At 37.0% G+C, this 18,479-nt stretch overlaps 1 protein-coding gene across 1 annotated transcript in view; it reads right to left on the reverse strand.

Annotated features, from left to right (window-relative positions):
• LOC122799938 (coagulation factor XIII B chain-like) overlaps nt 1–17,072 on the reverse strand; it is a 479,343-nt gene extending 462,271 nt beyond the window's left edge. The window contains exons 1-2 of the mRNA XM_044069346.1: nt 16,930–17,072; nt 8,509–8,664 (exon numbers count right to left, since the gene is read on the reverse strand). Of these exons, the coding sequence (XP_043925281.1) occupies nt 8,509–8,664; nt 16,930–16,990 (217 nt within the window). The 5' untranslated portion in view covers nt 16,991–17,072. The remainder of the gene's footprint in view (nt 1–8,508; nt 8,665–16,929) is intronic.
• Between the last annotated feature and the right edge of the window lie 1,407 nt (nt 17,073–18,479).

Genomic DNA, 18,479 nt, shown 5'->3' on the forward strand with positions numbered 1-18,479 from the left:
AGCACTTTACAATAAAAAAATAATTTATAACATTTGGAGAGAATTTTTGTAGGATAAGACATCCAAAAAGCATAAGCTATTAATGCAGCATCTGTGTATAGGTACACAAAAATATGTAGTCTATACAAGTGACTTTCTGTACATATTAACCTTTTTTTCATTTTTTTAGAACTTTTAGAGTATGGTTTTAATAGGAAGAGTTTGGAAGTAAAGGGCGTATTGGAGTGAGGTAAAGGGAGATCAGTCAGGTATAGAGGACAGGCATTAGGGGGATATAGAAGAAAGATGGGTATGGAAAAGAAGAGAGTTACAGGGTGAGGGAGCTAGTGGGAGTTTGGAGTGAGGCAGCCCATTTGGACTTTCCTGGTAAACAAAAGTGAATAAACAAATCAGTAAATGAATACAATAAAAATAAACATATTTTTGTGAAACTGAATAGGGCAAGGAGTGCTGCAGGGTGGAGATATGTTGGTAAGATGGTAGATGTAGAAAAAGAAGAAGAAAATATTACTTATGGTGTTTAGTGTCAAATGCAAAGAATTTGAGGAATTTAATTTAGCCAGCTGTATGCATGAGCAGAACCAAGTTTTGAGAAGATGCTGTTTTAGCTGAGTTTTGAATAATGTTCATGTGTTTATTTGTCTCAGAGTGACTAGCATGGTGTTCCAGCTTCTGAAGGCTGAATAAGACAAGAGTGATTCACTGCTGTTATTGTTGGGTTTATTTATGGCAAGAAGGTGCTGGACCTGAGCATAGGAAGCGAGTAGGAGAATATGACTGAATCATATATTTTAGTGTAAGACAGTTTTGAGGTTTGTAGATGAGATGGTGGATTGTTACCATTTGGAAGTACCAATTTAGATGTTTTGAGGTCAGACAGTAATGCATTTTCTAGGACAGATTAGCTGTGAGTTTAGCTATTTTATTGTAATACTGTTATAATTTGAGAAGCTTGCAAACTGATAAACATTATGGAGGCATAGAGAAGGGTTTGGAGTAAGATAGTGGAAATTGTTTTTCTGGCAGTGTCTGTGAGGTATTATTTTGTCCTGTATAGACATTCAAGTTTTTTGTATTTTTTTATTGATTGTTGCATATGGTAGTGAAAGTTCACATGCTTGTCAATTATTATCCCAAGTAATTTAGTTTGAAAGTTTGTTTCTATTGTAGTTTTATTGTTTGAGGTTACAGTTAGAGCAGGGCTTTGGTGGTTGAAATTCTTTGGCATAAGTATCATTAACTTAGAATTTTTAGGGTTTAGCAGTATCTGGGAGTTTTCTAGACAAGTTTCAACAGCTGGCAAGGACTCCTGCATCTGCAGTTAGAAATCAGTGAAGTTTTTGGCTGAGCAGAGAAGTGTGGATCCTTATGCATATTGGATTATTTTGGCATATTTGGTCAAGGTGTAGAGGTCATTGATGAAAATATTGAATAGCAGAGGTTTAAATATGGACCCTTGTAGAGCACTAGAAGGAAAGAAAAGGATTTTGCTAGCCATTTAACTTGTTCTGTATTTGCTAGTTAGCTATAGAACCAGAGCAGGAATGACTTACTGAGGCCACAGTGAGAGTTTAAGAAAGATCTTTTGATGAAAGACTAGGTCAAATCCCTTAGACAGGTTAAGAAAAAGTGAAAAAAATAGGTTACCAGTGTTTCTATTTCAGTTCATATGATTTGTGAAACTTATGAGATCAGTAGCAGAGCTGTGAAAGGGCGTAAACCATGTTGGGTAGCAGAGAGAGTTATTTGTGGTGAGGTGTTTTAAAAGTTAGACGTGAACATAGTATTCAGGGATTTTGGATAAAGAAGAAAGAGTGGTAATGGGTCTATAGTTTGAGATATCCCTTAGATATCCATCCCTGTGTGAGGATAGTATAAAGGATTTTTTACACTGTGGGGGGCATATTTTTCAGAGACAGACCAGTTAATAAGAATAGAGATAGAGCTGGCTTACAGCATCTGTTATTTTGTTACAGATAAAATTAATATGATAGAAGTGCAATACAGTTTTTTTACTGGACTGTTGGTTAGGAATGAGGAAGTTTATAGCTGTTTGGGAATTTGTGGTTAGGGAGTTATGTGTTAGATCTGGGTTGGGATAAATAGCCACTTTGCTACAGATATGATAGTAAAAAAGTCTTGGTTGAAGCCATTTGAATTTAATTTTATTTTTGGTTGGTATTGTTTGGGGGAATGTGGCTTTTGTATTAGGTAGGTGATTTTGAAATAGTAGATGTAATAGCTTTGGTATGAGAATAAGGAAGTGGAAACTGTATGCGGTGTTGTATAAAGGAGCCTCAGTGTGGGAAGTGATTTCTGCTGAGTTTAGGTTGATAAGATGTAGCTTGAGCAAGCAGTATTAGAGGGAGATAGCTAGAGAGTTGATTGGCAGCATGGTATTGGAGTATAGTTTAGCTAAGTATATTAAATAGAGAGGAATATACTATCTTGGAGTAGTGTAGGAAGAGGCAAGCATTTTAGACAAAGGGCCTATAGACTATAAAGTGAGTAGCTGAGATAAAGGAATGATTGTGTGTGATATGATGTAAGTGAGGGCAGAGTGTGATTTGTATGAAGGTTTAATTAGTTGTTGCTGTATTAGCTAGATGGGAAGATTGTGCATTAGTAACAACCACAGTAGATGAGTATTAGTAATAACCAGTCTGAATGGGGAGTGGACCTATGTGTGATGGTATGACAGAGGGATTCATTGGCACAGAAAATAGGGAAGAGCGGCAAGTGAAGATAAATGTAGCAGTAGAGGGCTTGGTGGGACTTGGCAATAGAATAGGGGAGTGGATTGAGCCTGAGCATAGCATATTTACCAAGCCTTCCTGAAATCAACTACCAAATGACCTTTTTTGAGTCTTCATGTTATCATAGAAATCAGAAAATACAAGGTAACTGTGCCATGTGGGCATTTATTCAGTGCCAGTACCTACCTTCAGATCTTATTTTGCTTTATCAAGGAGACATAGGACAGTCATGTTGCATGAATTTGTGAATACCCATCCACTTGTCTAACTCCATTTTAGAGGAAGATAGTGTATGACATGGCTTGATCTGGAATGGAAGTATTTTTCAGAAAAGGAGTAGTCATTGTATAATGAATCTGTCTCTCCACTATGATTTTTGTTTATCTGCTGAAGCACATTCAGATCTCTGGTCCTAATGTTCATTGGACTGTTTGGTTTCTGGAAATACAAAAAAGTCTTGGAATTCTGGATACCTAATGGCTCTAAAAGCAAGGCAGAGATCACCCCAAATACATAGACAGAGACTCTAGCCTCTCCAGGTAGTTCAGATCTTTTAGGTCAATGATTTTTTTTCAGGTCCCTCCAACTGCCAAATATTTGTAGTAAGACGCATCTCAAATGGGAAATTGTATTCTATGATGTGCCTGATCAGTGCAGAATATAAAGGGGTAAGGACTTCTCTGGATCTAGAAGAGATATCCTTTGCATTTAGCTGCACTAGATATAAAGATTTGTAATCACAGCTGCAACATAACAATCAATGGAAAGAGAGTTATCTACTCATGTTCAAAGGTCTCTCACATATTCCTTTTGAAGTTGGATGTTATCTATACTATATGATGTGTTAAGGCATTGTTTACCAGATGCAATAATATTGCACTTTTTATCAATTAGTTTTAGTCCATTTTCTGTACACCAGTCATTAACATGTTCAAGCTGTAGCTTCTCCCTGTCAGAAGGAGATTTGAGAATGACACCCAGTTTATTGACATTTGCGAACTAGATCCTGTTTTTTCATTGGGAGATCAGAAAAGTATATGCAATTAGTAGATGACCCAAGTATGGATCTCTCATGGATGCCGCTGCTTACTTTCATGATCACTGAAGATGCACCTGCCAGTGTCACTGTGTGGGTTCTGTCCCTAAGCCAATTCGCTATCCACCTAACTACATAGAGATCAGACTGTTGCTTAGTTAGCTTGTTAATTATATCAGCATGTGGTATGGGCTCAAATGCTTTGGCAATGTCCAGATATGCTGTATAGATAGCATGATCACTGTCCATGGCTTGTATTACTTGCTCAAAGAAATTTATCAGAGTCATTGGACAGGAGCAGAGGAGCAGATCGTCTTTGGTTCTGCTCAGTAGCCAGCCAGGTATGTTATCAGGACATACGAAGGATGCGTTTTTTTTTGCTTTATTTTTGTTTTGGAAAATACCTTTAGGAAGTGTTATTTTATAATGATAGTGACTTTGAGATCCTTTAGAATATATGGGTTATATATAGTTGTGTCGGGACTGAAGTCTGCTCTTAATTTGTTAGCTAACATGTTTGTGGTATCTGTTGGATCTAAGTAGGTGGTATCATTTTGAATAAGTTTGCAGTAATGTTACATGTTATTTCCTAATTTTCTGATGTAAGTAAGAAAGATTTGCACTCAAATAGGAGTGTGGTCCCTTACAGAGAACTGCAGAATCATTTATTGCCAGTGGGGGACAGCTACACAATTTTGTTTATGTATAAGTCATAAACCTTCACTTCCTGGATGTTCATTTATACTGATCTTTGAATGGTGTCCATCTTATACTTACAGCCTGGACCAGTCATAAATCAGTGCATTTCGATGGGGAGAGTAGACCACTAAACCTGCTCATGCTCTACAACCACAAATGTGTAAATGACCATTGACTCTCATCTTACAAAAATCACAGCATACTGTAAGGCTTCTGGAAGACATTTTATGTGTTCCATGTTTTAACAAATAATAATACCAGATGTTTTATGAAAGTGACTAGCTGTGGGGCTCTATAAGGTATTATTTTATTAGACAATGATGTCTCATTTGCATTTAAAAATAAGCATGCGGCTTTGACAGCCCAATCGGTGTGCCCATTGTAAATTGAGCATATACCAATGGAATGACATCCGGCAACTAAGGTAGCACTGAGTGGCCAGACTTTCTATTGGAATATGCAGAGGGACAGAGCAAAATAGAAGAAAAATCAACTACATTCTCAAAAATAAAGAAACAAAAATGTACCTGGTTTTCCTTTTATTTTTGTGCAGTCCCTTGTAAAATTTCAACAGAAAAAAAAACAGCAACAGACATTCTATTTTCTGCGTTGTTTCTCCTACACTATACTAACATACTGTGGAAGCATGGGGACGCAAGTCCCATACTAATTCATCAATAAAAAAGGAAAAATGCAAAGGAACACTTCAGAGTCTTTATACAAAGGCATTACTTAAGAAAGGGAAGCACTTTATTTCTTAAATAATGCCATTGTATAATAGCAATAATATACGACTAGATGTGGGTATATCAGTATTTTCCCACAGTTAGTGTAGTTTAATCATTTGGTCGTTGCCCTTGTGACCACACCACACCAACTGTGGATAAATCCTGATACACCTTGTCATGAAATATTGCTTAATTATGTCACAGTAGGGGGCCAAATAAGGAAGTAAAACAAGGAATCAAAAATTCCCAAGTAGATGCTGACTCTTCTACACATGTTTACATGGGATTTTGCTTTCTTTTTTCCATTTTTATTTTACACCTACCCATGGTTACATAACAACATAAAATTGTAAGCCAAATTCTTCACAGCACAAGCCATTTTCCACTTGTGCTATGATGAGAAGCCATCTTCCACTTACACTATGAGCAATCTTCCATATATGCCATGATAACAGGAGCTATCTTCCACTTCTGCTATGACAAGTGTAGCCACCTTCCACTTACGCCATGGTAAAAGAAGCCATCTTCTGCTTACACTATGATAAGAGGTACCATCTTCCACTTACACTATGAGCAATCTTCCATATATGCCATGATAGCAGGAGCTATCTTCCAATTCTGCAATGATAAGGGGAGCCATCTTCCACTTACGCCATGGTAAAAGGAGCCATCTTCCACTTACACTATGATAACAGGAGCCATCTTCCGCTTATGCTATGATAAGAGGAGCCATCTTTCACTTATGCTATGATAAGAGGAGCCATCTTCCATTTACACTATGATAACAGGAGCCATCTTCCGCTTATGCTATGATAACAGGAGCCATCTTCCGCTTATGCTATGATAAGAGGTACCATCTTCCACTTACACTATGAGCAATCTTCCATATATGCCATGATAACAGGAGCTATCTTCCAATTCTGCTATGATAAGGGGAACCATCTTCCACTTACGCCATGGTAAAAGGAGCCATCTTCTGCTTACACTATGATAAGAGGAGCCATCTTCTGCTTACATTATGAGCAATCTTCCATATATGCCATGATAACAGGAGCTATCTTCCACTTCTGCTATGATAAGGGGAGCCATCTTCCACTTACGCCATGGTAAAAGGAGCCATCTTCTGCTTACACTATGATAAGAGGCGCCATCTTCCACTTACACTATGAGCAATCTTCCATATATGCCATGATAACAGGAGCTATTTTCCAATTCTGCTATAATAAGGGGAGCCATCTTCCACTTACTCCATGGTAAAAGTAGCCATCTTCCACTTACACTATGATAAGAGGTACCATATTCCACTTACACTATGATAACAGGAGCCATCTTCCACTTACGCCATGGTAAAAGGAGCCATCTTCTGCTTACACTATGATAAGAGGCGCCATCTTCCACTTACACTATGAGCAATCTTCCATATATGCCATGATAACAGGAGCTATCTTCCAATTCTGCTATTATAAGGGGAGCCATCTTCCACTTACTCAATGGTAAAAGGAGCCATCTTCCACTTACACTATGATAAGAGGAGCCATCTTCTGCTTACACTATGATGAGGAGCCATTTTCCACATGCTATGATAAGAAGAGCCATTTTCTGCTTAGTCTATGATAAGAGACGCCATCTTCCATTTACGCTATGATAAGAAGAGCCATCTTCCACGTATGCTATGATAAGAGGAGCCATCTTCCATGCATGCTATGATAAGAGGAGTCGTCTTCCACTTACTCCATGATAAGAGTAGCCATCTTCCCCTTACGCTATTATAAAAGATCTTCCCCTTACGCTATTATAAAAGAAGCCATCTTCCATTTCTGTTATGACAGGGTGAAATAACACTGAAACATGTGCCCATATGCAGTGTAGCTTGGAGTCTTACCCTGATCTGTGAATTACAGTGAGCTTTTGAGCAGTGTTCTGAAACACTTGTACTTTTAGACATAACTTACATATTCCTAATTAAGTCTTGATAAAATGAACTTTAAAAATGTTTCTCTGTATACATAACTGCTTCTCTACACATTTGTTTAAAGTGTGACAGCTGATTGACAGCCATTTGAGTGAATGCCAGTGGATCAAGGGGTAAATGTGAAATGTTGGGTCCCACTAGAGTGAGTCTCAAAATATGGAGATTGAATGGCCAAATGATTGAATTTATAAGTTAGAGATGCCATTTCTCATAATATACCATTTTTTTGAGGTATGGTGATCTCAGGGTCGGTACATATAAGTTTGGGGAGTGGGGGAGCTTGCCCCCTCCCACATGGGGAGGCGCAGGGGAGCAGAAGTTTTAACAATTTTTGAAATTCACTTCTCCCATTTTTTTCAGTGTTTTTTTTTTCATCTTTTGAACACTCTGCATTCTGAGTGCTGACATTTCAGTAGGGAGCCAGATCAAGATAACATTTCAGAAGCATCTTTCAGCAGCAGTGGAGTTTTCATTTTTCTTCAGTGTTCTGCAGCCTGGGAGTAGGTATACATAAGATTTGGGGAGTGGGAGTATCCTCTACTTGAGTTATACATGAAGCTTTGCCTCCTGCAAAAGTAAAACAAAATATCTCTGGTGTTTGTAGAAAGATGTTTTGCTGTTTTTTTGTAATCCATGTCAGTCAATTTGACATGAACCCCATTTGTTCACATCCGTTTTATTGTTCAAATCCTTAGTTGGTAAATGGTATCCCCCATCCCTGGGTAAATATTAAGTTTTTGTAAGCCAAATGACTCACACAGAATGCCATCTTTTACACATGAGATGTTGATTTTGTGAAATAATACAAAAAGATATATCCATATGCAGTTGAGTCTGGTTTGTTGTCTTCCCTGCATTATTAAAGACCTGTGTGTCATAATATATTTGTCATCCAGCAAGCTAAAGCCACTTTATTCTCTAGGTAATTTAATGCCTTTTATAATAATTCAGTAAAGGAAAACTTGAACATGTCTTTGTACACACAGTGCTTCCTGCCTAGTTATATTTAACATCAGACAGACTAAGAAACAGGACGCAAAGTTATTCAACCAAATTTATCTTGCACCTGTTTGAGTTTCATATAATGATTAGCATAAATGTTGCCTTTAGTATCATGCATGGAGGGCAAAACTGATGGTACCACTCCAGATTAATAAAAGGAATAGATACCACGATTTCTAGATCAGAGTCATATATACCATCAGATAAACTTCACTCACTGATATATCACCACATTGCACATATTTAAAAAGACAGTTTCAAAAGTTCAATAGTTTGAAACAAATAAAAAACAAATTGTTGAAGAAAAATGCTTACCTTGGCATATAGGAGGGGGAGGGTACCAGCCAACATGGTGACATTGACTTATCCTGGCCCCATTTAATACATATCCAGGATTGCAAGAAAATTTGACTAAGCCATCAGAAATTTTGTACTGCCCGTGTTCAATGTTGGGATTCTTACAAAGAATTCCTAAAAAAGGAAAAAATATATATATATATTGAACTTGATATACTATATACTGAGTTGTATTGTGTCTTTGTGGACTTAGAGAAAGCATATGACAGGGTGTCTAGAGAGGAGTTGTGGTATTGTATGAGGAAGTCGGGAGTGGCAGAGAAGTATGTAAGAGTGGTACAGGATATGTACGAGGGTAGTGAGACATTGGTGAGGACTGTAGTAGGAGTGACAGATGCATTTAAGGTGGAGATGGGATTACATCAAGGATCAGCTCTGAGACCTTTCTTATTTGCAGTGGTGATGGACAGGTTGACAGACGAGATCAGGCAGGAGTCCCAGTGGACTATAATGTTTGCAGATGACATTGTGATCTGTAGTGAGAGTAGGGAACAGGTGGAGGAGACCATGGAGAGATGGAGATATACTCTAGAGAGAAGAGGAATGAAGGTCAGCAGGACTAAGACAGAATATATGTGTGTGAATGAGAGGGAGGATAGAGGAATGGTGAGGATGCAGGGAGTAGAGCTGGCGAAGGTGGAAGAGTTGAAATACTTGGGATCAACAGTTCATAGTAATGGCGAGTGTGGAAGAGAGGTGAAGAAGAGAGTACAGGCAGGGTGGAGTGGGTGGAGAAGAGTGTCAGGAGTGATTTGTGACAGACGAGTACCAGTAAGAGTGAAAGGGATGGTCTACAAGAGGGTAGTGAGACCAGCTATGTTATATGGGTTGGAGACAGTGGCATTGACAAAAAGGCAGGTGTCAGAGCTGGATGTGGCAGAGTTAAAGATGTTAAGATTTGCACTTGTGATGAGGGCAGACAGGATTAGGAATAAGTATATTAGAGGGTCAGCCCAGGTTAGACGGTTTGGAGCCAAAGCCAGGGAGGTGAGATTGCGTTGGTTTGGACATGTGCTGAGGAGGGATGCTGTGCATATTGGGAAAAGGATGCTAAGGATGAAGCTGCCAGGTAAGAGGAAAAGAGGAAGGCCTAAGATAAGGTTTATGGATGTGGTGAGAGAGGACATGTAGGTGGTTGGTGTAACAGAGCAAGATGCAGAGGACAGGAAGAAATGGAAACAGATAATCCACTGTGGAGACCCCTAATGGGAACAGCCGAAATAAAAAGAAGAAGATACTATATACTGTATCCAGGTAAGGTTGATAAAATATACATATCCTGTACCGGTTTTGAATTTATGGCTTTCACTGTCCATGACATTAGGGGTTTATAGATTACTGTTCCTTGCCCTGTATACTACAAAGGCTACAAATTTAGCTTCAGGTAGGAACCGAATGATTCTATTATTAGTTTTTTTTTTTTTTTATACATGTCACATGGTAATATATGCTTAGTTTTGGACAGACTTTTATTGATTCAAAAGTACAGTTAATACATATCAGTCAAACTCACAGGCTATAATGCGAGTGCACACTTGGTTTCAACCTCTCAATCGACAAATGTATCAGCGTTTCGAATAGCCAATTTTATTAAATCCATTCAACTGCAATGATTTTGTAAACTTTGAAATAAAGCAGTTTATTCACAAATGCACTTGAAAGACAAGACAACAACTACCTGAGCTAAACAATTGTTGACTTTACATCTGCAGTGTAGGCCCCTTTCCATTCCAGCTTACAGTCTAAATTCAAGGGGAGAATTTTCAGATAATAAACAAAACATTATTTGCACATGAAAACCAAAATCAATGGCCATGAGACATATGAACATTCATGCACTTATCATATCATGAAATGCATATGTACTTAACCTTTGCCCTGCCAACAGTCGGTACGTTCCACCTTATATCAAGCAGTGCTTAGGAGAAACAAAATGCGTAATGTATGACAGCTAGTATACAACACCATTTACATCTATAAATCCACTTTCTTATCGCTAGTATCTAAACTAAGAAACCACTTTTATAACTAATGGCTTTGTACCTGTCATACAGGGTAAGTTCATCTGTCAGTATCCATTCTCTAGCTATGATTTTGAGAACTATAATAGGAAGAAAGTATTCTAGAATGTCACACCAATGACATGAACCGAGACAAAACAAAAGCCTGCTGAGGTATATACTTTTCAATCTAGCGGGACAAAAATACTAACAAAAATATCTCTTACTTGAAACACTGCCTATGAAAGTATGCAGACAGTGAAATTCAAAGACTTTTTTTTTTACAGAATAAAGAAAATCCTCTGGAAGATAACCGATGAAGCTATAATTTATCAAAAATTAAAGAATAATCTGTGGTCCAGGAATGGACAATACATCCTTTTTATTAAATTCAGAGTAAGCTTTTTATGTAGGGAATTAAGACTACCAGTCAATCACTGAATACTTATGTTCACAGGCATAGCACCACCCATTAATTAAAGCTAATTTGTTTAAATCTTAAAAATAAATTTAAATCAGTATTATAATTAGCTCCTGGATCACTACTTCTAGTTTTTTTTTTTTTTTGTTAAGCATTGTTTACTCTTTTACTACAACCTATTGCCTCTCAAGGTATCATTTGGCTTTCCAGTGTTAATAAACAGGAAGAGTATTTTCCAGGTATGAATGTAACAAAATGAAGAAAAGCCGGCACTCTAGACTTCATTTATTCATATGTCATAGTTTTATTTTTTTAGTGGCAATACGAAATGTGAGTTCCTAAGACAAATGAGATGCAATGTAAGGTGTTTTCTAAAAGTAGAATACCCATGTAAAAGCAAACAAACCTGCGAAACAAGATCGTAAGGAACTTGATCGCAAAGAAAAATGGTGAGCCATTTGTGCAAAGATATGCAGATCCCACCAATTTTCAGAAAAGATCAAAAATTCTATACCAAAATGCAACTAAGTTGAAATGACAACCTTCTTTGGGGTTCTGGTACTTCAAAATATTGAACACAGTGTGACAACTAGTACTCCCGAGGAGAATGCCTTTGAAATGTGTGTTATATTTTGGCCAACTAATGTGGCAAGATTGCTTAATAACATTTGCTTTGTTACTAAATTTAGGTACTTGCTCACTTTTATTATTTTATTATTTTATTTTACCATTGTTTTCTGGGAATGTTCGATTGGGCCTTTTTTCAGTGGAGGCCCAGGGAGAAAAGCTCCATTACTAAAACACATTACAAACTATACAAGAAATCGATAACAATTAAGAATACATAACTTTTGGACTGATTAGAGTGTAATAGTACAGGTAATATGAGATCTTTCTAAGGACTTATAGGCCTGACCTAACTACTCAGAGTGAGAAGTTCAAGTAATCTGAAAAGAGCCATATGGGTACGTTCATTTCAATGTAAATAAATGCTGAGACTTTATACCAGAGAATGTCCGATATCTGATACTTAACTTGTTCTTATGCAATGGGAGCTGCAAATCTAGTAAACCCTGTTCCTGAGAGTGGAGGCCTTAAGCCCCACACAGGTTCATTGCCTGATTGTTATCAAAATGTTATTAATATGTTGGGATAAAGCAGCAATAAATTGTACAGGATGTATATAACACTGGAAGATTGTTGTTTGAAAGGCTAAATATACTCCTAGAAAGGTAATCATACAGCTGATTATATAGAAATCAAGTTTTGTAGGATTGCAATAAATGAGTCAAAACACTTGATTCCTAGGTAAATGGGACTCAGATGTAAATTTCTTCAAATACTTAATTGCAGATCACTTTCATTTCAAAGATTTGTGTGTTTTATTTTACATTATCTCAAATTTATTTCACATGATTCAAAATATTTCCTAATTGCTCCATTGCGTGTGATACCCTTTACAGCTCCCAATTTTTTTAAGAGTATTAAAGACTACTTGAAGTATCAAGAAAGCTGCTTACTTAAATGATACATCGTTAACGTGAAATACTTTTTGAGGATTTTCAAAAGGAGATAAAGGAATAAATCAAGGGTGCTTAAACCTAACAGCATGCTATCTGTTTACATAGTAATTTTACATGACTTGTCACCAGCTGTTTATAAAGTTAATTTCAGAACTGACTGTTTTTTTAGCTCAGGTAACCGAAGAAGAAATAAGTGATATGACTAAGTGGTACTCATCTGACATTGTATCAAAGATGAGCAAGGCTGTATGAGTCAGTGAACTCCATGTTCTTGTCTTGAGTTTGATTTGCTTCTGTTTCTATTTGTACACTGTGTGATTTGGAACTCATACTACAACCAAACCTATTTTCATGGGCCAGTTCAGAAATGGACTTGTCGCTAGTGGTTCTCATTAAGATAGCAAAAAACAAAAAAAGAGAAAAGAAGCCAGCTGTGTTAGTGTAGAGTGACAGAACCCTAATTACAACTCAGGCAACCTGGGTTTGACTAACAACATTAGAACAATAGACAGATGTGATTAGGGCCATTAAAGAAAGACATCATTGTCAAGATACAAATGAGGGTACAAACCACCACCATGGCTGTCTGGATGTTAGTCCCTCTGGATGAATTGCACCTTTGTGCCAGAGATACACAGTGCAGGAGAATGAATGAACTCAAGTTTGCTGGGGGGAAGGTATGATGGTCAGCAGACATGGGACTCAAAAAGTATATCTCCAGCTGATATTATTATTTGTTGAAATACAGGGGTAATTGTTTATGAAAATGAAAGAATATTAACAATGTGATAGTTTTAAGGGTGCTTGTGAGAAGTACTGCAAAACAGAGGCTTAGGCTTCCATCTCTGCTGTGGCATTACCAAAAATAATTATTATAATTATGAAAATTAAATGTCGGACTTTTGAAGATACCATTAGTGATATTTCTGTTTTCCTTCATCTTTAAATACAGGTGAATTGAATGATCAGATCTTCAGGGCAAAACAGCATCTGAATGGAGATAAAATATAATAAACTGAGTTCACACTAGTCTGCATATTGAAAGGTTCAAACTCTGTTGGCAATGCAGGGATGGTGTGGTGATATTTCACTTAATAATGACATAAAATTATGGAGATGACAACTGCCTTATGAAATGTAACAGTACTGGTATATCATGTGCTATATGATATAGCAGAAATAAGAAAGAAAACACAAATACGTGAAGTTATGATACATAGTCACATGGCATACCTCTCAACCTAGAAGTGCAAGAATTCTGCACAAAGCCTCACATAATGGGGGGGGGACAAAGGACCCAAACTGAGACAGATTTTAAATATTGTTCTTATAAACTTAGAAATGTACTAGTATAACAGGGTTTGTGTTAACATACATTTTCTGAAGAATATGAAGTCTAAAACTCACATTTTTGTCATTATTTAGTGAATTAATTCTCAGATCATCACAGAGATTTGCCAGAAAACAATGCATTTTTATGAGGAACAAAATGAAAATATGAGGAAAAAATTTGGACATTCTCTGAAAATCTGGACAGTTGAGAGGTATGGGGTTGGGATTCATGGAGATGTGCTGAGGAGCAGTGCAATGAAAAGTATATATGAATAACCAAGCAGGAGCAAGGTATATGCATACGCACATAGCTGGGCCCTGCTGTGGGAAATGGAGCAATTCTACAAAGCTACAAAATTAACACAACAGTCCATAACAAGAGATACACAGCAGGAAAAGGTAGTGGTCATACACTGCCCACAGCAAACTCCTTTCTAGAACATGTAGCACAGCTGCCACATGTAGTGTAAGTCTGGACCTCTTGTGGAACACTGTCACTAAGTATTCCATGGCATTGCCATACAGCACACTGCAAACTCCTGCAGAGTAAGGCCCAATAATTTATATACAAAGAAACATAAGGGATGGTGAGAAGGGTGATTGGGAAATGAGGGGAGAAAGACTGGCATTAGGTTAGGTAGTGGGGGGCACATGAACTAGCATAAAACAGTACAGAGAGGGGTGGCTGTGTACATCATAGGAAGGGGAAGACATTGGATGCCCACAGACAAACAAACATGAAGCAGAAAAAATGGCTGGAGAATAAATTATCATACTGGCAGCAAACTTCTACTGACCATTTAAGAGGGATCCCACTGTGATATGTAGATGGAGCTTCTGAGTCAGGATGGTCAGTGGTAAGGGCCACACATTTCTCAGTGGACCAGATGGTCTAGCTAATCAGCAATTCATTGCAGGAGAGGCTGCTGGGTAGGTGACTTGATGTGCCATTACCCTTTTAGATGCTGTCTGCACAAACAGCTGGATGAACCAGAGTAGGCCAATGGAACAGGCTACATGCCTGTGAGGTACTATAACCCCTGACACTGAGGCAGTTCCTCACCACTTACCCACCTCAGTTGCTGCTTCAGCTGTGGCAGCAGGCAACAGCTGACACACCTGAGGAAGATTTGCAGTATTGTGACCTGCAGAAGGAAGACATAATGGAAAAGATACTATTGGTGATGATGTCAAACAGACATTCATACACACACACACACACACACACATATATATATATATATATATATATATATATATATATATATACATATATATATATATATATATATATATATATATATATATATATATAAAGTGTCTGTGTGTGATCCATTTTGTCTTTCAGCATGTTCAGAGCAAGAGATCAATATTGCTGGGTGTTGCAGGAGGCAGCAGATACTATTGGCACAGAGGGGTTAGTCTGACTGTTAATTTTCTCACATATACATATATTCTATAATCTGTATGACATCATCATCAGGTGATGATGAATATATGAGTAACGGAGTGTGTGGTGATCATCCATCTTTGGGCATACAGAGGCAAAGCCCCCTATGAAAAAGTTGTTTTTTTAGTTGGTAGTACTTTGTCAGATGTCCTTGGTGAAAGTAGACTGACTGATGTTTTTGCTGTGAAACCTTTCTATGGTTCTGCTGTGCTTTTACTTTTGTAAGCTTGAGTTGGTTTATAGTCTATTTATAGGTTTAGGGAGTATAATCTATAGTTGGCAGTATTTGTTTCTGCTATGTGAATGTATGTGTTGGGTATGTGTGATGTGTGCACATGTTTCTTGTGATCGGCATATGTTTTATCTGTGTATGTGACAGTCTGGGTTAGACAGAGTGCATATTTAAAACTGGAACTATGAGTTAACATTAGAGATGACTAGAAATCTTTAGCTTTCTAGCCTATAGTTTTTCGGGCAACAGTTCCAAATGTCTGAAAAGTAAAAAAAAAAACAAAAGAACATTCCACTGTAAAATCTTATTTCTGTAATACTCCTTAGCTAACTGAGTATTGTCAGCAGAAGAAGGATCTATGAATGGTTGCCAGTATCTAACTAATGGACATGGAGGGGCACTATGGTGAGTAAAGCAGTTACGAGCCAGTTATCACATGCCTGATAATAAGTTTAATAAGATAATGTCATTATGATTTATAAAGAGACACACAATGGTGTTCTTTTTATACTACTTTGTTGGCAAATGTAGCTGCCCAATGGTATGATAACACAAGTTTACTAACTAAAGTCCCTGAAAGATTTGAGTATATTATGCCTCAGTAAAGAAGTTTTGCATCTGTAAAGGTATGTATCTTGTGTCTCTTGAACAAAATCACTTTTTTTTTCATTTAATGAGTCAATGAGCTTCTTTACCTTTTAAAATGTATCCACAGCAGCTAACATCTTCATTACAGTGACTGTGATAGTAGCTGCTAGCAGCTGCTTTTTTTTTTTAAGTAACATAACATCTGTATGAGTGGATCTCATTCTGGACAATATCATGTATTTTATTTTTTGTTAGAAACAACTCATAATGTAACACTAGGCACAGTATGCTTTGCCACTGAGGATGAACCCAGCAGTAAATACATGAACGTATGGAATAGGAAGACCCTTTGTCTGTAGGATATCTAAGATGTTGTAACTTCAAGTTGGATTTAGTGCTGTTAGTTACAACATTTCTGAGTAGTACTAAGCATGCCTTGTTTATAATGGGCCCAAACACATGGCAAACCATCTCAAAGAAATAATATCCATAACTTCCATCAAACAATTTTGAATGGAACTAAAACTCCACCTATTTAAAGAAGCACAATACAAAGTGTTACCTAACTAAAGCAATCACATAAAAATCTCACCCCCCCCTCAACAACCACTACTATTATGTTATTTCCTCACTGACAAAAATGCACTTCTTTTTCCTATCTCCTTCCTATAACATTCCTAGTTCTTCACCATCTCACTTCTCCTTTCTACTTTTACATTTATACATTTATTATCAATACTGTACAACAGCGCTTCAATATTCATTTCTGATATAACATTTCCTATGTAAACTGTGTGAAAGAAAAATAATTTTAAGAAGATGTAACTACATACCATTTTCATCCCGTGCAACAGTTAGTGTCCATAAAATCATAATAAAAATAAACTGAAACATGTTTGTTTTTATTCCCTCAAATCAGCACAGTTACATATAAACGTAGTTGCTCAGTACAGGAAGCTGTAAAAGTACAATTCAGGCAGTCACCTGACAAGTGACCTTTTAACAGGGTCCTGGAATTTCCACTCTTGCTAGTACCCTAATCAAAGCAAACACACTGAATAAACACTGGTTCATTTATTTAGGGCACTGCGTCTCTGGTAGGCAATCAAGCAATCATGATATTATTTAACGGTCTAGGGAAACATTAGCTGATCTTGCATTATTTTCAACGTGGGTTGCATCATTTCAGCCTTTATTATATTAAGCTTTGTTTTTGGCTACAAGTGCAAGTTGCTTCATTATTTATTTATTTATTTATTCATTCATTCCATCTTTTTAACAGGAAAAATCCAAATTAGTTATACTAGCTTATTTTCCACAGAAGACTGGGGGGGGGGGGGAGATCAGTAGCGATGTACATTTGCATTAAAATACACATTCAGTATTAAAATGTTGAAAACAAAAAAGAAATATATAGCTATAGATATATATGTAATGTGTGTGTGTGTGTGTGTGTGTGTGTGTGTGTGTGTGTGTGTGTGTGTGTGTGTGTGTGTGCGTGTGTGTGTTAGAAAAAATGTGTTAACTGATTGCAAATCAGAGGCATTATATGCAACATTATATGGTATGGCAACATGATAAATGTGATATTTGACTTATCTGGTCAGAGAAAAAGATGTAGACTAAAGATATTAGTAAACCAATGAGAGACAGACAAGGGGAGATGTCAAGCTGGTATGGATGAGTGGTATTAGAAAAACAAAAAGAGTTCAGGGAGGATATCAGACAAAGATGTTTGAAGTAGGAATGTAATGGGTGATTATAGTAAGCTGAGAAAAGTAGATTTGAGGGTGGGTGTTAAAGAAAGAGGGGCAAACAAAGAAATGCAAGATGAGTTAGAGTGAATTTAGGGGGTTTATCAGTTCTTTTAAGAATGTGTAGGTAATGTAAATTTCGAGAAGATCGACACTTGTTGAAAATATGTATGTATATTATATTTATTTAAAACAACACTTCTAGTCTGAAGCAAGATAGTCTTTTAATATTGTTAAGAATATGCTGCTATAACAGAAACACTTTAGCAGTTCAAGGTAAATGATTTTATAGTAGTACACTGGCCTGACAGTTATACATACAAGCAGACAAATAGCAAAGGCCTAAGTAAAAGAAAATTAAGAATGTCAGTCATGGAAAGACACTTACATTCAGCTCCATACAATCAAGGAAGCAATATTGTAGTATTAACATTCTACAAAATTCTAAAGTCACACATTGTCATACTGGTTGTTGCATCCACATGGTTATAAGCCTCATCATACAAGCTTTTCATCATTCTCATCAAAGCCTGTTTGCTGTTACAAATCTGTAAAAGAAGTAATTCATATATTGAAGGAGTCTTCACCTATTTGTGACTCTTTACCTAGTTGTGGCACAATTAACAATA

This window comes from Protopterus annectens, chromosome 4.part0 (assembly GCF_019279795.1).
Source record: "Protopterus annectens isolate FY-2018-M chromosome 4.part0, PAN1.0, whole genome shotgun sequence".
In the NCBI taxonomy this organism is placed as follows: Eukaryota; Metazoa; Chordata; order Ceratodontiformes; family Protopteridae; genus Protopterus; species Protopterus annectens.